The sequence below is a fragment of the Malaclemys terrapin genome, chromosome 13 (genome assembly GCF_027887155.1).
Source record: "Malaclemys terrapin pileata isolate rMalTer1 chromosome 13, rMalTer1.hap1, whole genome shotgun sequence".
In the NCBI taxonomy this organism is placed as follows: Eukaryota; Metazoa; Chordata; order Testudines; family Emydidae; genus Malaclemys; species Malaclemys terrapin.
In genome coordinates, this window is record NC_071517.1 from 35,006,270 (window position 1) to 35,027,828 (window position 21,559).

The 21,559-nt window shown below is 43.4% G+C and overlaps 1 protein-coding gene and 2 pseudogenes across 1 annotated transcript; all 3 read right to left on the bottom strand.

The window, feature by feature from the left end:
- Positions 1-909: 909 nt before the first annotated feature.
- Positions 910-1,915, bottom strand: LOC128848000 (olfactory receptor 5V1-like; annotated as a pseudogene).
- Positions 1,916-8,237: 6,322 nt separating this feature from the next.
- LOC128847217 (olfactory receptor 10A7-like) lies at positions 8,238-9,202 on the bottom strand (annotated as a pseudogene).
- A 6,441-nt stretch (positions 9,203-15,643) lies between these two features.
- LOC128847218 (olfactory receptor 6C76-like) lies at positions 15,644-16,591 on the bottom strand. The gene has a single exon (XM_054046586.1). It carries the CDS (start codon positions 16,589-16,591, stop codon positions 15,644-15,646), a length of 948 nt encoding a protein of 315 aa, XP_053902561.1.
- Between the last annotated feature and the right edge of the window lie 4,968 nt (positions 16,592-21,559).

Consider the following 21,559-nt stretch of genomic DNA (forward strand, 5'->3'; position numbering starts at 1 on the left):
TGTATATCATAGAATCATAGAAATGTCAGGCTGTAATGGACCATGAGAGGTCATCAAGTCCAGCCCCGTGTGCTGAGGCAGGACCAAGTGAACCTAGACCAGACCTGAAAGGTGTCTTTCCAACCTGTTCCTAAAAACCTCCAGTGATGGAGATTCCACAACCTCCCTTGGAAACCTGTTCCAGAGCTCAACTCCCCTGAGAGTTAGAAAGCTTTTCCTAATAGCTATCCTAAATCTCCCTTGCTGCAGATTAAGCCCATTGCTGCTTCTCCTACCTTCAGTGAGAATGAAGAACAATTGATCCGTCTCATCTTTAGATGAGCCGTTAACATATTTAAAGCCTGTTATCTGGTCCCCACTCAGTCTTTTTTTTTTCCAAGACTAAACATGGCCACTTTTTTTCACCTTTCCACATAGGTGCTATACCTTTTATCATTTGTGTTACTCTCATTTGAACTCTCTCCAATTTGTCCACATCCTTCATAAATATGTGAAACACATTCAAGGCCACACAGCAACTAACATTATGTTTATAAATTAAGGTTCAGTTTAATTGTAATGTTCTATTGATGGATCCTTTCTCAAACTTTCCTAGTGATTGACCTCCATATTTAATAATAACATTTAGCACCCCTATAAAAGATTTCATCCACAGATATGAAAGCTCTTTGCAACAGTCCTGGGGCTTCAACTCCGCTGCTCCAACCCCTAGACCCATTCCCCTCCAAGACTCATCAAATGTAACATAGGATCCTGACTCCCAGCATCCCCCTTTCTAACCACTAAAACCCACTCCCTTCCCAGAAAGCAGAAAAGAACCCATGAGTCCTGACTCCCAGAACCCATATGTTCTAACTTACTACATCCCATTCATGGAAGTAGATGCCAATGCCAGTATTGTTGATTCTCTTAGAAGAACATTTTCCTCACAAGGACCTTTTTCAGGGCTCTCTTCACATCCTTGTTCCTCAGAGTATAGATCAATGGGTTTAACATGGGGGTGACGATGTTGTACAACAGGGAGATTCACTTGTCATTATCCAATGAGTAGCTAGAGAAGGGTCTGACATAGGTGAAGATGCTACTCCCATTGTAGAGCAGGACTGCAGTGAGATGTGACACACAGGTGGAGAAGGCCTTGCTCCTCCCCTCAGGGGAATGTATCTTCAGTATCCTTGAAACAATGTATCCATATGAAAGTCCAATGCACAGGGTAGGGCTCCACCCCAAGAAGATGCTGGATACCAGTATCATGGTGACATTGAATGAGATGTCTCCACAGGAAAGAGACAGCAGGGGTGGGATATCACAGTAGAAGTAGTTGACCCTGTTGGCCTCACAGAAGGGCAGGTGGATGGTGAGGAACATATGCAAGGCTGAATTGAGTGCACCACTAAGCCAGGAGACTGAAACCAGCAGAACACAAAACTTCCTGTTCATGAGCAGCGTGTAGCACAGGGGTTTGACCTCATTCCTCTGACCACTACAATACAGGCCTAACTTTTAGGTACCTAGAAAACCACTGGGAGTCTGGGATTCACAAAGGCTGAGTTCAGCTCTTACGCTTCCTGTACAATGATACAGTCCCTCCCAGAGCCTGCAATACAATTCATGAGACCTGTCTCCAAGCCCCCTGTGCTAATCCACTAGCGCCCACTCACCTGCCAAAACTTGGAATAGAAACCAGGAGTGCTGACTCCCAACCTCTGCTTCTCTAACCAATAGACCCTACTCACCTCTCATAGTTGAGAAGAGGACCCAGGAGTCCTGATTCTGAGTCTCCCAAATCACTAAAAAGTAGAGTTCACTCCCTTTCTGAGCTTGGGATAGAACTCAAGAATCCTTCCCTCATTGGTAGATCACATACCTTTACGAGTACTTGAAGGAGGACATAGGAAAGCTCCTGATTCACCATCTTTGCTTTAACTCTTTGATACCAGTCTTTCCCTTAGCCAGGGCTAGTGCTTGTATATTGGAGATAATTCGTCCCTCCATGGACCATACCACACATATTCAAGTGATAAATAAAGGACTTTAATCTTCATGGACAGTAAATATAATACTACAGTCAGAGGCATGGTACTGTGAAAACACTGACAGTGGAGAGACAGATTATTACCACTAGCTGGTAAAATATAAAAACAATCTAATCTTCATTTCTTCAGCTGCCATACATTTCCAGATTTCATTTAAAAGAAACATTAAAAAAGGATAAAAGGGTAAGCATGACACTTATGTGCATAGTAGGTTACAATGTCTTTCTGCTGAAGAGCCAGAGTCTACCCTCCACAAAAACTGTAATTTTCAATTAACTCAAACAGATAGATAAAGAGACAGAGAGAGATGTATGTAGATGGAGAGTGAATAATTTGGTGAGAGAGAGAATGATGAGCAATAAAACTTATTTTTAATTAATGAAATATACAAAATATACAATAATTTTATTATTTCTTTAACTGCTTTATATTTCCACCATGCAAAGTACTGCAGTCCACTTGGTATTGGGATCCATTTGTTTTCAGTTTAGCTAAATGACAAAAATTGCAGTTTCTCATGATTGCATATATAAAATCTACGTGCCCCTCAATGGCATGGTAGGTTAATACAAGACATTACAGAAGAGCCAGATTCTGCTCTCAACAACACCAGAAAGTTTTGAATATTCCAACAGAGAGACAAATAGTTGGATATATAGATAGAGACAGAAGGAAACACACAAAAAGAGAAATGGGAAAATATTATGACGAGAGCTAGCTACCCACCTGATTCAGATAGATAGATTGATAGATCAATTGATAAAAAGATAGATACGGACTGCTGAGACAGAGATGATGGTGATGGTGAAGATGATGATGATGAATGCTTTTATTAAAAGCATTAGTAAAATATAGTAGTAAAATATAGAATCACCCTATGTTTTATTTTGATCTATTTTATGTTTCCAGATTTTCAGCATACAAAGTTCCAGAGTCCAATTGATATCAGGATCCATTAGTTTTCTCCTTACCTAAATCAGAAAGATTATACTCTCTCATATTTGAAAGTTAGCTGTACATTCAGAAACAAAAACACAACATAAATAAAGTGTTTATATTCAAAATTTCTGAGCCCTTCAGACACTACAGAAGAGTGAAATTGTGCACCCCATAGCACCAGAAAGTTTCATATAACTCACTAAAGCGAGAAATGGTGACATAGATAGACTAGATAGATGAAGGAGATTCAAAACATCCATGAAAGAATGAACATTCAGAATCACTATAATAGCTACAGCAATATGTGAAATATCTCTTACTTACCAGTTCAAATAAATAAATGGTGCTGGCTCTGCATTACTAACAATGGGGACCTTGAAGGAGAACTTAAATATATATATACTTTAAAAGGACTCTTGAGAACCATCTGTTGTGTGTTCAGAGATGAAGCTGGTTTGGGTGGAATTCCAGTGGGGAGGAGGGGGAATGGGAGGGAGATATCATCAGTTTGTTCTCTGGTGAAATGCCTGTAACTGTACTATCTGGTGGTGAAGTAAATTGTATTTGGAAATAGTAGTGTTAGTGTTGATGTACGTCTATACCCACTGACACCCAAAGCCAGATTGTGGCTCTTTGGAGTGGAGCATAGATCACAGCCACTTTTTTTGGTGTCTTTGACAATTTCCACAGAAGTAAGCATCTAAGCCCTATGGATGGGAAATATGACCCTGATAAAGGACCCTGTAGGGCTGTGAGCGGAAAGAGGTCTTCAGCATCTACAATTCTTAGGGGTCATTTGGAATCCCCAGAGCAAAATATCTGTTCTATCATTTAAATCAATGGATTTATGCCAGGGATGAATTTTGGCTCCATTACTTCTCAGATAGGGTGATGACTCTGAAACCTATTGATGACATATTGGGCCAGATTTTCAAACTTGGTTTACCGAATGGTAAAGACTGAGACTGGGATTTTCAAAGAGGCCTAAGGGAGTTAGGCACTCAGATAGCTTTGCTCTATGTCCAATGGAAGCTAACTCCCTGGGGTCCTTTGAAAATCCCAGCTATAATTTTTTTTTGAGCAACTTCAGGTCAAATTCTATTTTGACCATTTGACAGCAGAAACTTAAAGCCTTATTGGATTTGGGATAGAGTATGGTATTTTAGTTGGAGACTGGGATATGGGTGTGGTGTGAGCAGAGACACCAGACTCCATTTGCCTTAGCCAAGAACTAGAGAATGCCCTCCTACCATAAGATCCACACATTATTAACTTTGTCCTACAGACTATCCTAGACTGCTCTGGAAATCGGAGGACCAAGAACTCTGTGAATTCAAGTCACCTCCAGAGCTGATCAAGCTTCAGTAGCATACCACCACTTTTCCCCATTCTAAATTGACTCCTGCCTCTCTTTCAGGAAGAACCACATAGGCTTTAGGGAGTCAATAGGACTTATTTGTACCCTGTGATGTGTGACTAAATTATTACATGTGGATAGAAAAGTGTGAGGTGCTTTACAAAATTTTTAATTAGGGGTGAATTGGAGCCTAGAGAATTTAGTTTTGCCTTGAACCTGCAGGAAGGGAGAAACACTCCCAAATGGAATTTGGCCATGTTAGCAGGTTTGACAGAAAGAATTTGGCAAAGTTATAAGTAACTGAAAACAGGGGTGTAATGGGCTTGGCGTTCTCACCCCTAGCGAGGGCCCTTGGTTGAGTGTGCGCAGGCTTGCACTTTCTCTCCCTGTAGCCCTCCTTGGGCTCAGGTCCTTAATTAGTCCCATAATCGATCAATGGTCTCAGTCCTGGTGTCGAGCCGCACTCCCAGGACTTTTCCCGGGAGGCAATGTCCTCGCCCTCTTTGGGCACTTCAGGCCCCAGCTCTCTGGCTAGGCCACTAAGGAGTTTTGTTCCCCTTATGGGGTGCCTCAAAGTCCAGGCTACTACTCCCCCAGTGGCTATTGGGGGTGGGGGGACCCAAGCCCGCCCACTACTCTGGGTCCCAGTCCAGGGACCCTGTTGATAGCCACCATCCACTGGGTCCCTTTATCTAAGTCATATCGCTGCTTTAATTCCCTTGGCCACTTCCCCACAGCCCGGCACCTTCTTCACCCTAACCTCAGGACCTTGTCTGAATAGGGTCCCAGTTACCAGCCTAGAGCTCCTTCTCACTCCCTCGGCCAGCCACACACTCCACCAGTTCCAGAAAAAAACTCACTCACTCTGGCCCTGCAGCTCTTCTTATGCTAGCCTGCTGGACCCTGATTGGCTATGTCCCACATAGCCCTTCTAGGCAGTTTGGAGGATCCTCTCCCAAGCATTTTCAGGGCAGGGTGTGGCAGGGCCATGAGGTCTTGAGCAGGGTGCCAGTTTGTAAAAGGAAGAATTCTTCTGTTGACCTAGCTACCGCTTCTCAGAGAGGTGGATTAACTACATCAATGGATAAACTCCTTCCACCAACAAAGTAAGTATCTATGCTATAGCGACAAAACTGCAACATTGTAGCTTTGCGGTTGTATGTTGACATGTGCAAATGTTCATTGGCGCAGGGAGTGAAACCTGGGTCTCTTGGGAGAATGCATTAGCCATAGGCTATAGAGTTATTCCCACGCTCTCTACACCCTCTAGAATTCTACAGAGCTAATTGCTAGGATGTTCTCCTCCAATACCCGCGTTCCACTCCCTGCTCCAATGAAGATTTCAGTACATACACAGAGTAGAACAGCTTCTACAGGGGTGAGAGAGACCTCTGAGCACACCTACCAAATTAGACCCCCACAAGTAAGATTCCTGAGGGAGCACCAAGTTTGTAAATGCCACTAGGGAGTTGACATGAGTCAGGGCAGAGCTGCTCTGTGCTGTCAGTAATTTGATGGCTTCCCAAAAGCCCACTGGCAAAAATGTAGGCACCTCTGGGGACTTTACTGGTGGAAACGTAGGCACCTGAGGACCTTAGGCACTACAGGGCAAGGTAGTAGGGGTTTCATGAATGTCACCTAAATCCCCCTTGTGAACCTAGTCCTAAGTCTCTAGATGGTATGGTTGCAAAGACAACCTAGCAAAAATGACCTGAGTGAAACCACTGTGGCAATGTCTGCCCGAGTATGCAGAGAGCCTGACACAATAGCTCAGAAGTGTGAACTGCCTCATTTATTTTAATGGGTGCTGTTCCAACCTGACCTGCCCTCCCCCCGGTCAGGCATCAGTCTGTAGTACTCAGAACCAAATTGTGTTTCCCATCTGATTCTAACCTCTCTGGATCTAGATAGTGACTGGTCACTGTTCCTAGCTCTGGGTCTCTCTGAGGCATATTGCCAGGTGCAGACTCCATGCATGACATCCTTCTTGGGCAGTGGGACTCTGCAGTCCACCTGGCTTAGATCACAAAACAACTGTCTCATTCCTCCCATCATCCAATTACTTATACCCATTCCCCCTCACCTGGCAGTGGGAGCCCAGACAAACACTTCAGGGACAATGCAGAAGGAAAGCAAGAGATGCAAACACTTTCCAAGGCATCCCACACTCTAGCAGGGGCAGCAGTGCTCAGAAAAGACTGATGCTGTCAGGATAGGACTCTTTTTCACTAGCATCTGAATGTTCTAAACCAACAAGTAGGTTACAATGCAAAACAAAGGTCTCAATGAAGGTGACAACCACAAAATTGCTAAAGCACATTGGCATGCTATGTCACCGGCCCCATACAACTGTAACTCTGCATTCATAATGTTTTTGTCAATGAATTTCCCAGGTGTTTTTATTTTTGTTTGTTTTTTAACAGAAAATGCTGTTGGTAGGAGATTAGAAGTCATTTAGACAGTTGTAGTTGTCAGACATTCATAGAAATGTATGGCTGAGAGGGACCTCGAGAGGTCATCAAGTCCAGCCCGGTGTGCTAAGACAGGACCAAGTAAACCTAGAGCAGCCATGAGAGGTCTTCTCCAACCAGTTCTTAAAAACCTCCAATGATGGGGATTTCATAACCTCCCTTTGAAGCCTGTTCCAGAATTTAACTGCTCTTCTAGTTAGAAAGATTTTCCTAATCTATAAACTAAATTTCCCCTGCTACAGATTAACCCCTTTACTTATTGTTTTAACTTCAAAGGACATGGAGAACAATAGATCACCATCGTATTTATATCAGCCCTTAACATATTTGAAGACTTGTCAGGTCCCCCCTCAGTCTTCTTTTCTCAAAACTAAACATGCCCAATGTCTTTAACCTTTCTTCCTGTAAGGTTTTCTAACCCTTTGATCATTTTTGTTGTTCTCCTCCATACTCTCTCCAATTTGTCCACATCTTTTGTAAAACATGGATGTAATAAAATACAGCCCAGATTTTACATGTGACCTGCCCTTCTGGATGCCTCCTGAGTAAGCTGCCCCTTTCCGAGACCCTTCTCCAGTCCCAGGAGTGAACCCTGTCCATGTGGTCAGCTCATGCCTCTACTTCTCTCTGGGGTGGGATCCTGAAATCCAGATGCACTTCTACAGAGTCACCAGCTTCTTCCTCCCGGGTGCCAAACCCACTACCTCTCAGGTCCAGCTGTGCTTGGACTCTGCCAAAGTTCCCCTTTGGGACCCTGTGGTCAGGAATCGTTTGCAGTGACACAGAAGCAGGAGTATTTGTCCAAATCATGCAGAGTGCTTAGAAAATCAGATTTTAACAATAAAATAAGACCTATAGGGCCATTGTCTTCCCTACATTTGGCATTTCCCTCCAGCCCTTGGGTAGACGTGACCTACAATTGGTGTCTCCTTTTGTCTCTGGGCACCAAGTTACATCTTGACCACTGCAGTTCCTGACTTTCAGTCTGCTATCTGTCTTTCTTCACCCTGATGGCTCTGGGTCTTTTTGTCAGATTCCAGCAGAGCCAACTACTTCCTTTTTAACCTTTCAGTGTCTTTTGATCTCAGCCCTAGCCTTAGGAAGAGTAAAACATCCTAATGTGGACCATGCCAGACAGGTTAGTTCTCCCCCCACTTGATGACCCAGCCCATTGTTGTCTTAACCCTCTGAAGTGGGTACTCAGAGGCTGAATTATCTGAGTCGTTGTGTTACCCTTCATGGATTCCTTAAAAGCACACTTTACAACCTCCTTTGCTTTAACACTACACATTCAGCCAGACAGCAAAAATTAAAAAGGGAAACCAAATTATACATCATATTGTTAAGCAATAATACAGACATTTTCTGACTTTGTGACACTTCCCAAGTTGAAACACTTTAATGGGGCTTAATGATCAGAAAAAACAACTGTATTTATGAGAACAAAGAAATGTTACTCCTGGTCAAGAATTTCCTCAGAGCCTGCTTGACTTTTGTTCCTCAGGCTGTATATGATTGGGTTGAATGTTGGAATAACAACTGTGTAGAACAGGGTGAGGGCTCGGTCGGTGTCCACAGAGACATTGGAACTGGGCCTCATGTAGGTGATAAAGCTGCTGCAGTAGAATAAGATGACTGTGATTAGGTGTGAGGAGCAAGTGGAGAAAGCTTTGCGTCTCCCCTCACCTGAGTGCATCTTCAGAATGGTCCATATTATGCTTGCATAGGAGGTGATGATTAAGATTAAGGGGATTATTGTGAACACTATAGTGAGGAAGGCAAGAATGGCATTGATGAGCGACGTGTCCATGCTCATCAGTCTAAGCACTGGGAGGACGTCGCAAAAGAAGTGGTTGATTTTAATTTGGCCTGTGGAAGAGTAACGTGAATATTGCTGCCGTTTGCTCACATTCCACCAAGTTGCCCACAATCCACACCACAGCTGACAAGCTTCAGGTAACCTTTCTGCTAATGATGAGTGAATAACGCATTGGGTTGCATATGGCAACGTACTGGTCATAGGACATAACAGTCATCAGGCCACACTCTGTGCTGCCAAAGAAAAGGTAGAAGTACATCTGGACTGCACAGCCCAGGAAAGAGATAGCCCGCCTCTCGGACAGGAGATTGGTCAAGGTCTTTGGGATGACCACCGAAGTGTAGCAGATCTCTAAGACTGACAGGTTTCTGAGGAAGAAATACATGGGAGTGTTGAGGGCCAGGTCAGCAACCGTGACAGCGATGATGAGGCCATTTCCTAACAGTGTGATAAAGTAGATGAGTAAATTGAGGATGAAAAGAAGGGGCTGCAGATGCTGGAGGTCCGAGAAACCCAGAAAGATAAATTCTGTCACTGCAGTTAGGTTTTCCTCCATAGCTCGGACCTGTTGAGACCACATAGGTATTTAGATCCCTCTCAGGGGTTTGCATGGTATCTCATGATAGATAGATAGATAGATAGATGATTGTGTGAACACAGATCAGGTGTTCTGTCTCTTGGATCTTACTCATCTCTGGTTGGCGATTCTGACACCCTGTCCCACACTCATCTTAGGAACAGGCATTGGCAAATGCTGTGTCCGCTCCAGAGGGGCAGTTGGCCCACATCTGAGTGGTGCTGTGACCCCACGTGCTTGGTCGCAATGCCTGGAGTGGGGGTTGGGGCCAGCCCCACAGGACAGGCACTGCAGGAGCCCCCACTTCAGGGTGAATCATGGACACACAAAAAAAGTCATGAACAAATGGGAAAATCACAGTGTCTGTAACTTCTTTCCCATTGTGACAGACATGCAGTCCTAAGAATGATTATTAAAGAGCACCCCCACATTTGTTCCCACTTCCTTACCTCACACGGTGCATTCCCATTAATGAGAATGAGATCCCAGAGTGTCGAGAGAAAAAGCATTAGACAAACCAGCAACAAACAGCCCAGACACATGGCTGGTCTCGTCTAATCTTACACTTTACTGCCAGCTAATGTGGTTAGATTTACCTCTCTCGTTACTGGAACACAACTGGACCAATTTTTGTTCTTCTAGATAGACAAGATTCTCCAGTGTGTCTGTGGGTCTCTCAAATCTGAGTAAGATGACAGACAATCCTGTAGATGAATATATTTTAGGTGCCTTTGAAAATGACATTGTAAACAGATAGAATCAATAGGCAGATGGATGAGTCATTGATTAACTTTAGTTGACTTGATAGAAAGACTTTATGCACAGTACCTTTGATAAGACAGAGAGAAAGAAATGAAGGACAATTCTGTAGATTAGATACATAAGAGTAAGTTAGATTGAGTGATTAGATGAGAAAGAGAGAGAAAGAGGTTGCTCTATTTTTCCTTCAATTCTGGAGATAATTTAGGTGTTCATGACTCCAGAAAATGAACTTGGGGTCATAATAGTAAAGAAGAAAAATGCCTCAGACTGACCTACAAATACCTTGCTCTTAGCCATTGAAACTTCCCACTTCTGAGCAGTTCCATCATTTCTGAAACTGACTTATCTTTGACAGAAAAGCTTCTCTGCTAGTGAATCTCATACATTGATCCTTTCTGTACTGTTCAGTGACCACTAGGATAAAATCCCCAGGGTTTTCTCTGACTATGGGTGCCTGGGAGAATTAGTAATTGTATTCTGTTTGTAAGCACTTTGATCAATGAAATCAACTCAGCAATAAAGAAACTACCATTAAATTCAGTGATGGTCGGATCCAAATTGCAGTGTCAACTGTACTTGTTGATAAAGGTCAGAATATTGGTTTACTGACAGTTCTCCAAGCATTTACTGTAGACATATAATTCATTATTAAGACATATTTCTTGCAATAATGGCCTAAGCCCGTAGAGCCTGGACAATTTATATAAGCTTCTCGGGAACAGGCTCCTGAAGAACATATAATAAAGATGTATAAATTGTATCTACAAATGTCAAGAACAAATATAATTGATAGGTAGGCCAAAAGCTTTTAGCAATAATTGCCAGTGATCTCAACAGCATAGATCTTGGTGGAACTGGTGTGAGGTCTGACTAGTCTTTAAAGAGACATGGTGTTCACTTCATCATGATCTCAACATCCAACTGGGAACACGTTGCCCTCCATTGTTGGCACTCTCAGGATGGAGCTGAGAACTCACTGGACCATGGGTAGTTATTAACTCCCCTCTCATCCTTAGAGTGACTTCTTAAAGACAGAGGTGAGGCACACTGGTCAAGAGTGTGTGTAGGGAAATTCACAGGGCCATTTCCAACCTGTGTTAGATATCAAGAAAGCCAAGAACAGCATCCTCCAGGGATGTCAGCTCTTCCCACCATTAATTCCTAAATCTCAGTTCAGATCTATTCCCTGGCAGGAGAGACTCCAATTTGTTACCACATTATGGCTGCTTGTTGTCTCATGTGAAATGTATGCAGTGGTTCTCAGACCAGCTCCCAGTGGACATGTCTAAAATGTATTCACCAACAGCCTTGGAAATAATTTTCAAACTTCTGGGTAAATTCATCTCAGTGGCCAAGGGCTAGTGGTGAAATTCACTCCGGTGTCATTCACAAGCCATTCCCATTGGGGGTAACTTTCAGTGTGAACTGGACAATCATCTCCCTTTCGCTCCTTTGAAAATCCTAGCCTAAACCTGCAAAGGCCTTGAGTGGTGCACAGGCCTGGAGTGTATTTGACACAGAAGGATCATGGACATTGAGCTAGCCTGGGACACCTGGATGCAGGCTCCCCAAGGCTGGACTGAAGCAGGTTAGTGGGACAGTGTGCTGGAACTGTCGGTACTTCAGCCTTAGCCTGAGCTGTTTGATGGATCACTGGAGGAACTCTGTCCTCATGTGCAGAGTTGCATTATTGCCTTGTTTTATAAGGGTTTTCTTCACCTTCCTCTCAGACATCAGATCTTGGCAATTGACATAGTTATGACACTGAGATGGCAACAGTCTCAGCCTTTAGAGCCAATCTTTTCTTGACCATGTTTTTTGCCAATCATGATTATTAAGAAGAGGCGGTATACAAATAATAAAACCTCTGATTGATAAATATGTTTGTGAATAACATAGTAAGGACACTTCTCCAATGACCTGAGAGAAGTCTGTTCCAAGAAGATCGACTGTTATAGCAGGTAGCTGAGCATCAGCTTTTCTGGGTTCAATTCCTAGCTCTGGGAGAGGAATGGGTGTAGCAGTTAAAGTGTGTGGGGCAGGTGACTTGGGGGCAGATGGGAGTCAAAATTTTTAGAGAACACTGCACATCAGGGAGCTGGTTCTGAGTATTTAAGTATTTCATAATCTCTCTCCTCCTTCCTGTGGAGGCCAACTGTCTTCTTTAATTGATAGCTCTTCAGTGAATGCACCAATTTTCAATTATACCCTTATTATGGGCAGATCAATAGATCCCCGGTCCTGATTGGATCATCTGAGCATTGATATCACTCCCTACATGGTTGTAGACTTGGATTTTCAAAGGAGTCTGCTGGACATAGGCTCCCAAATGCAATTCAAAATCAAGGGAAGTTGGATGACTGACAATATCAGCCTTTATTATTTTAGCCATATCATTAAGGTCCTCAAATATGACTGAGTTACCATAGACTGGTGTGTGACAGTGTACCCCATAAGGCTTTATGGGGAGGGGGTGCTTATCAATGTATGTATGACATAACTGGAATATGTTTTGTGCTGCCTGTGCCATGTAACATATCTCCGTAAAGGTTATGGTCTACTATATCTATTCATCCTATTTGTACATATATATCATTTTCTACTCGAGGTTAAGAATATGGGCTGTATGCTTGCCTGATTTCTAAGTAAGCTTTGTGAGGCATTTGGTCAGCTTCTTTAGGAAGGAATTCGCCAGGTTAAGTACCTGATCAGGAGACACTTGAGGAACAATGCATCTTGGAATGCTCCAATCCACATGAGAAGTCTTCCTGGAGACATTCAAGATGCCATGTGGACAATGGCGTGGGCCTGCAAAGACTGAGTCATGCAGGGGCATGTGACTTGTCCAGGTGACTCCAAAACTCCATCTTGGAGCTGGACTTTGCATAGGAGGGAGGAGGGGGGTCTCCACCCACAAGAGAGAGTCTATTTAAACCCAGGGGAGACCCCTCCATTTTGTCTTCAGCTGGCTAAAGAAGGAGCCTCTCCACCCCCACCCCCCCCCCAGGATACTTGAAGGAGACTGAAACAAAGGACAGTAACTACAGGGGGTGTGAGTGATTGCTGGACCCAGGCTAAAAAGAGATTAGCCTGTAAAAGGGAGCACTCTGGAACTGGTGAGGAAATTATCTGTATTCAGTTTGATTAGGCATAGATTTGCGCATTTTATTTTATTTTGCTTGGTGACTTACTTTGTTCTGTCTGTTACTACTTTGAACCACTTAAATCCTACTGTCTGTATTTAATAAAATCACTTTCTATTTAGTAATTCACTCAGAGTATGTATTAATACCTGGGGGAGCAAACAACTGTGCATATCTCTCTATCAGTGTTATAGAGGGCGAACAATTTATGAGTTTGCCCTGCATAAGCTTTATGTAGGGTAAAACGGATTTATCTGGGTTTAGACCTCATTGGGAGTTGGACATCTGAGTGCTAAAGACAAGCACACTACTGTGAGCTGTTTTCAGGTAAACTTGCAGCTTTGGGACAAGTGATTCAGACCCTGGATCTGTGTTAGAGCAGATGGGAGTGTCTGGCTCAGCAAGACAGGGTGCTGGAGTCCTGAGCTGGCAGGGAAAACAGAAGCAGGGGTAGTCTTTGCACATCTGTTGGCAGCTCCCAAGGGGGTTTCTGTGATCCAGCCCGTCACATGGTGGACATAGTCTGTGATTGGTTTCGGTCCCCTGGAGCAAGTCTCAGTTTTCAACAGACTGGGAAGCACTGGGGAAAGGGATTCTTACTCTGGGACATGATGCCATTAAAACATGAAGGCGAAGACTCACAATTATCCAACTCCCATTGACTTTGAATGGCATTTGAGAGCCTCCTCAATTAGAATTTTGTGAAAATCCAAGTGGGCTGTCAATGTAGTTATGGAATACACATCTTGCACACTGTAGCCGTGGGGGACTCACCCTTGCAGCGCCTCCTCCTGGTACCTTCTGGGAATTAGTTCTCCAGCCGTCCGAGCACTCTCTGCCGGTCGGTGTCCCGCTTTTACTGGCCCCCGTGTCCCTCCCGACCCTGGTGCCCTTTTCTCTGGGTGCTGCCCCTGGATGTCCACCCCTCAGTCTCTGGGTCTCCCCTCCCCAGGGAACCCCCACCCACTATCCCCATCTCGCCTCAGTCTTTGGCTACTGCCCAGTCTCCATCTAGCCCTCGTTCACAGGGGCAAACTGCAGTTTAAATACCACTCATCACAGGCAATGGGGTTTGGACCTGCTGCCTCTGCCTACCTCCTTGGGCTGCCCCCTGCAACTCCAGTACCTTATTTGGCCTTTCACTAGGCCGTAGCCTGGGGAGTTTCCAGGCCGGAGCTTCCCAGCTCCCTGGGCCTTCCCCCCAGCCCTGCTCCACCTCAGGTACCTTGGTATGCTCCCAGCAGTCAGGTCCCTCCCTCTCAACAGGGTAGAGAGAGAGTGTGTGTCTCTCCTTCCTGGCCCATGGTCCACTTATAAGGGCCAGCTGGGCCCTGATTGGGGCATGGCCACAGCTGAGGCTGCTTCTCGAATCAGCCTGGAAGCTACTTGCTCCAGCAACAGTCCTCTCCTATGCTGTTTTAAGCCCCTCCGGGCCGGAGTGGATGACCACCCCGCTACACACACCTTGACAAATTTCTTCACACCCCTCCCGTCAAACTTTTCACACTCCAGATGTCAAAATCAGTTCTCGCCCCTCAGTGCTGGTTGGTCAGGGGGCAGTGCTAAGAGACTTGTTGGGGGCAGTGCTAAGGGGGGCATGATGTAGGGCCTGCACCCCTTGAGCATGTGCTCTAGGGCACAGGCAGGAACTTTTGGTGGTAGATATCCTGAATAGATAGAGTCAATAGGTAGACAGATGAGCCATTTATTTTGATGAGTTAGCTTGACAGAGATAATGATGCACAGTCCATTTTACCATGATTGCATCATGATTACACCATCGCATTGGCACAATATGTGTACCCCATCACCACTCCTACATAACTGTCATGTATTTCATAGTCTTTATTATTTATTATTTGTATTTCAGGATCAACTAGGATCCCCAATAATAGACCAAGAAAACATGGGCTAGATTCACAAAGGGACATAGATGTTCCAATGCTGATCATTGAAGCAGCTGACTTTTATGTACCTGGAAATTCAAAGGGATTCACAAAGCCTCAGTTTAGGCACCCAGGCTCCCTACACAATGAATGGGGAGAGGTAGGCACCTAAAAATGGGATTCACAAAAGCCAGCATGCTCAGGGGTTCCTCATCTAGGCTAGCCAATGGGAGATTCCAGGGAGGTGCCTATCTGTCAGCTTTCTTGGGGTCAGGCACCAAAGGTGTTTATCGCAAGAGGCCTGAAGCTAGGGTGACCAGATGTCCTGATTTTATAGGGACAGTCCCAATTTTGGGGTCTTTTTCTTATACAGACTCCTATTACCCCCCACCCCCTGTCCTGATTTTTCACAATTGCTGTCTGGTCACCCTACCTGAAGCGTGAGAAGGATGACTCATTCATCACTCTTAGCTCAGTCATTTGGATACTCAACTAGGAAGCAGAAGACCCAGCTTCAATTTCCCACTCTGCCTTAGGAGAAAAGGGATTTGAACAGGGAACTACCACTTCTTAGGAGAGTACTATATCTTAGGAGAGTACTATAACTATTACTCTTGTTTAACTTCCCCTTCTTTTCCCCTCACAAAACCCATTCAGAAGTTAATATGCTTCCTTGAGAAGTTCATGCTTCTCTTCAAGGCAGCCCTCAGGGAATCTTTTATCTGCTGGTTCCTCATGCTGAAGATGAAGGGGCTCATGAGAGGGGTCACCACTGTGTTGAGCAGGGCCACCAGCTTGTTGAGCGAGGTGTCGCTGCCCGAAGGCCGGACATACATGAAGATGCAGCTGCCGTAGCCCATGGTGATGATGATGAAGTGGGAGGAGCAGGTGGAGAAAGCCTTCTTGCGTCCTGAGAGGGACGTTATCCTGAAGATGGTGGCAACAATGTAGGTATAAGACACCACCGTCAGGATCAAGGAGCCCAGCAGGATGGCGGAGGAGGTCATGAAACTCAGCAGCTCCACAAAGCTCGTGTCCACACATGACAGCTTGACCAAGGCCAAGCTGTCACAGAAGAAGTGGTCGATCTGGTTGGCATTGCAGAAGGGCAGGGTGATGATCAGGATGATGGGGATGATGGTGACCAGGAACCCCGTTACCCACGACCCAACAACGAGCTGGAAGCAGAGCTGAGCATTCATGACCATGGTGTAGTGCAGTGGGTTGCAGATGGCCACATAGCGGTCATAGGACATAACGGCCAGCAGGACAAACTCGCTGCAGCCCAGAAGGAAGTAGAAGTAACACTGAGTGATACAAGCCAGGTAGGAGATGGACCTGTCACCCGTCAGGAAGCTGACAATCACCTTGGGTAGGACAGAAGATGTAAAAAGGATCTCCAAACAGGAGAGGTTCCAGAGGAAGAAGTGCATGGGGCTGTGGAGGTGACGGTCTAAGAGGATGATGGCGATGATCATGATATTGCCAGACAAGATCAGCAGGTAAGAGGCCAGGAAGCCAACAGCCATGAGGCATTCTAGATGGCGGGGGTAGACGAATCCCATGAGGATGAATTCGGTTATGGTGGTTTGGTTCCACATGGGTACATTGGAGCTATCTGTGCAGGGTAGAGGGAGGATGGAGGGAATAAGGAATAATGTGTCAGATGAACAGGAGAAAAGAAAAGTAGAAAAACAGAAGAGTAGAGAAGAGGAAAGAAAAGATCAGAAGAGAACATAAAAGGAAAAGGAAGAGAGATAAGGAGGAAAAAATGATAAAATGTAGAGGAGGAAAGCAAGGGTGAAATAAGAAAAGTGAAGAAGACAAAAGAACAATACAGGAAATAAAAATTTACCCTGTGGGCAAAGGCTGAGATGGGAAGAACAACAAGTCAATGTGAGCAGGGAAGGGAAGACAATGAGAAGAGGAAACTAATAACAAACAGAAGAGGAAAGAAAAGTGGAGGAGAGAAAAGCCCAAAAAATAAAGCATAGCAAAGCTGGGTGGAATTGTTTCCCTGTGCAAATTTTTGACTTTTTTGGGGGGCGTGGGGGAGAAAGGGGAAGAAAAAAGAAAAGTTTTCGCTGAAAACTCTTCAACTTTCTGTTTTTTTTTTATTTTCTTAATGAAAAGTCAAAAAATGTCCACAGAAGGCAGACACTTACCACAAAGGTTTTAGTTTAATTGAAAACCCCCCTTTTTTTTTTGGTCAAAAAAAAAGTTTTGATAGAAATATTTGGACTAGCCTTAAAAATAAGGAAAGAAATAAAAAAGTAAAAAGAGAAAGGAGAAGTAAAAGTTAAAATAAAGGAATAGAGAAAAGCAACAAAGGAAATGAGAGGGTGGAAATGAAAGTAGAGAAATGAAGAAAGAGAATAAAAAAGAAAGGGAAAAAAAGATAAACAGAAAATGTAGGAACCAAAAAAAAAATCAAAATAAAAGGAAGGAAAGAAAAAAAAAACAAAAAAGAAGAAGGAAAGATGAGTGAAAGAAAAGAAAGGAGAGAAAGGAGAAAGGGGAAATGAAAATATAAGAAAAAAAAAGTTATCAAAACGGAGAACAAAGATATTAAAAAAGGAAAGAGAAGAGGGAAAACAAAAACAACAAAAGGAAACAAATAAACAGAACGGGGAGCAGAACAGTTACTCACGTTAATCTAGGTCTGTGATGTTAGGAAGATACCATAAGGCTAAGCCAGCTAGACACAGATTGAGCCCTGTGCCTCAAATCATCAACAACTACTGTAGAATAAATTCTTGTAGAGTAATTTTTAAATTCTGCTCTTTTGGATTAAATACTAAAGTAGTTTATTCTGAACTTCTTCAAAGACTGAAAAGAAGGAATTGCTCTGATTTTTCCCTTCATGTCAAGCCGTGAGAAGCCCTGAAACAGCACCCGCAACATCAGGGTCTTTTGACTTGTCCAACGGGTATTGTCAAATCTAAGCAAATTGTACTTTTATATGTTGACTCTAGTTCTTCTGGTCTCACGAATGATCTACTTGCCATTCTCTGTGAAGTAGGTCTGCCTCAACTGGGTGAGGTTGACTAGTTTAAATGATCACAGGTACCCCAGGGGATCCACTCATTGGAGAATCCCAGAGCCACTTTTTGAGATGTACATGGAAAGATTAAAAAATGACACTTTTTTTCCAATAAATTTTAACTAGGTTACCATCTGTGAACCCACTGCTGGTACCTTTCAGAATGTTTTAGTCTTTGTCCATATGTCATAGGCTCACTTGTGATGGCAGAGACATTTAATGTGCCATTTAATTCATTTCACATGCCTCTACCATATAATTATTGTGGTCCTTACACTTCTTTGGTATGCAGCATAGTCCAGTGGGTTATGCACTGGTCTGGGCAACAGGAGGTGCTCACTTCTAATTATATCTATTCCATTTACTCAGGGCAGGTCCTTTAGCACTAAGACCCAGATCCACAAAAGCATTTACGTGCCTAACTACTGCTGTGACAATTGGGCCCATAATTTTTGGCTGCTTGGGAATTAACTATGGAAAGTTCACTAATAAATATTATAAACAGGTTAAGTCCCAAACACCACCTCAAATGAAATGGGATTGGAGGGACTTTAACAATAACAGCTCCAGCCCATCTCAACTAATTTCTTCACTTCCCTTCAAAGGACAGTTATTACCATCTTTGATGCCATCTAAGAGACTGACAGACAAGGGTTGTTGTTTTTTTTCCCTTCTAAAACTCTCTTCAGCTAAAGGGATAGGGAGCGAGGGACATTGTTAAAATGAAAGCCTTATTTAATACCTTACATTTCAAATGCTTTAACTGTGCTTTCTTTTTTTCTTTATCTTTAATAAAAGTTTAAAAGGATTTTAATGGTGTGTTTGCCGTGGGATTAAGCAGGCTGAGGCCTGTGTGTATCAAACCCTGAAACTTGTTTAACATTGTTTGATATTGGCCAGTGACAGGGTTATGCTAACACCTCTGACTTTTTGGGCCCACATATTCCATCTTATTTAACACAACACTACTACTTTAGACACCTACGTTCAAAATTTAGGCACGACTGAGATCCTCAAAGCCCCCACTTAGGTGTTGCCTAACCCTGTAAGTGCCTTAATTCACTCAATGCCTAAAGTTTTGCTGCAAAGTGCTTATGTTTCTGCCTCCAGGCATGCACACTGCTGCCTCACTTGAGGTGCCTGTCTCAAGTCTATGTCCCAGCTGGATCCTCAGACCCAGGTGAACATAGGCATTACTGCACTTCTTTCTCCTGTGGAACTTGATCTGGTTGGTGGGTTCTGAGCATGCCGAAATCCACACAAAACAGTGTAGGGGGGGAAGGAGGATTTCTCTCATAACTAGGCTATGAAGGATTCATTTTTTATTGGTAAATATTAATAAATGTTGATTTCACCAAACACCCACAAACCGACGAAAAAATATTTCCATTGATAATCAAAACTGACAGGCAAAGTAAGAAAAACCTGAGAACTTATTACAGTTTTATTTATGGATATTTATTTACTTTGTATATTTTCACATGTGATGTGACAATGTGTATTATAACATTTTATAAAGCTTTAACTTTTTGACACTCAGCATCTACTGTCATTAAATAATTATTGTATGATCCCCTCCACCATAATTTCCTGCAACTGTGAAAATTTAAATTGATAAACCTTGCGGGGATGGGGGGAAGAGGAACTTAAAACCCCTGATTTTGCACAACTGTGAAATCCTAAATCAATAGAAATTGGGGGGGAGCTTAAAAATAAACATCAATAATATTGCTCAAAATTATTTTTTAATAAATGAATTCTGCCAACCTGACTCATAACTTGTAACCCAGGGGTAGGGACACCCACGGGGGATGAGGGACCCAATGTTCCTAACCTCTTGTTTCTGGTTTTCACTGGGTGGCCAAGGCCCAGATCCACAAAAAGACTAAGGCATTGCAATGTGTCGCAACACCTAATTTTAAGACACCAAGACAGCCAGTGGAATCCACAAATCCTGATTTAGGCACCCAGGCTCCCTATACAATGAATGGGAAGAGATAGGCACCTAAGAATGGGATCCACAGAAGCCATCATGCTAGACAGGGAGATGCTTAAATTAGCCAAAGCCAGATGCCAATGAGAGGGATGTGTCTTAAGCCTGCGCCTCTCAGGGAGTTCAGCTCCTAAATCTGGGCTGGAGGTAGGCACCTAGCTCTGTTTAGGATTTTCAGCTGTGAATCCTCTCCTGGAGTTAGGTACCTATGCCATTTTTTTGCAAGACATGCCTGGGGAGAAGAAGCAATGCCTTATAGATTTTAGCCCACTTGTTAGGACACTCACCTGGTAAGTTAGCAACCTGGGTTTAATTTCACCCTCTACTCAATGTGGAGAGGGCATCTGAACCAGGGCATCTCACATCGCAGGTGAGCACCCTAACAATTGAGCTAAAGGTTATAATGGAGTTCCTCCTGCTGCCCCCTGTGTGGAGTTGGGCTACCTCAGAGCACTCCTACTGGATCAGGCCCTGCAGGTGAGATAGGCTAAGAATTGCCACTATGAATGACAATTAATAGTCATTGGGCCAGGGACAAGAGCATGAGGATGACTCTAAAGTCTAGTGTTTCGAGTGTTCATCTAGGATGTTGAAGAGCTAAGTTCATGTCTCTGTTTATTATTTATACATAGTGGAGCAGCTTCAACATCAAAGACTGAGAGAGAGCCCTACACCAGACCATCCCATAATCCAATGATTAGGGCGCTCTTTTGTAGCGTAGAAGACCCAACTTCACAGATCTCCACATGAGGTAGAGGGGGGAACTGTTGGGTTTTCTATAGCACATTTCGGCCAACACACTCGGGTCGGGTCAAACCTTTATTTGAACCAAAAGCATTTCTTGAGGTTAACAGCCACTGTTAAAGCAGTAGACAATGACAGATAGGCAGAAAAAAGTTAGGACCAGTTAACTTCTCCTGTGGCATAGGCAGGTCATGATGAATTTCTCCAGTAATGTTCCAATTACCCCCTTACACAGTAGCATATTTGTACATATTCAATAAATTTCTTCCAATTAGCAAAAAGCATTACACAGCTTCCAATTAATATAAAACACACACAACATTAGCCTTTCCATGGTTTAATTGTTATTAATTATACCTAACCTATATAAGGTGACCGCTTCATCTATTGGCTACTTTTAGCTCAAAGTTGTTTTTCTCTACTATACTTTCCTTTTTGCCTCAGCTTCCCTGTTTTTGTCCTTAACTGTACTTTCTTGTTTATCTTAACTCCTCTGGCTTTGTGGTCACCAGTATGGGCGGGACGCCTCTTACAAACAGATAGTTATCAGTTATTTAGCAAGCAATGCACACAAATTTTAGCTTGGGTACATTTTGCGGTTTTAACAGAAATTTAGATATTTTCGTAATGGAAAGTTTAAAAGGGAGGTCTCCTTTCCCCTCTACCCCTCATGACATTTTGTGAATCTCATCCTCCTTTCCTTTAGTCAAAATGACTGAAATCAAAGCAAAATTTGTCGAGTTTGATTGACATGAAAAATTTAACTTCAACATTACCAAAACATTTTGA

What these genes read in the sequence shown, in the direction of transcription:
- LOC128847218 (XM_054046586.1), bottom strand. Translation starts at nt 16,591, where the DNA reads ATGTGGAACCAAACCACCATAACCGAATTCATCCTCATGGGATTCGTC.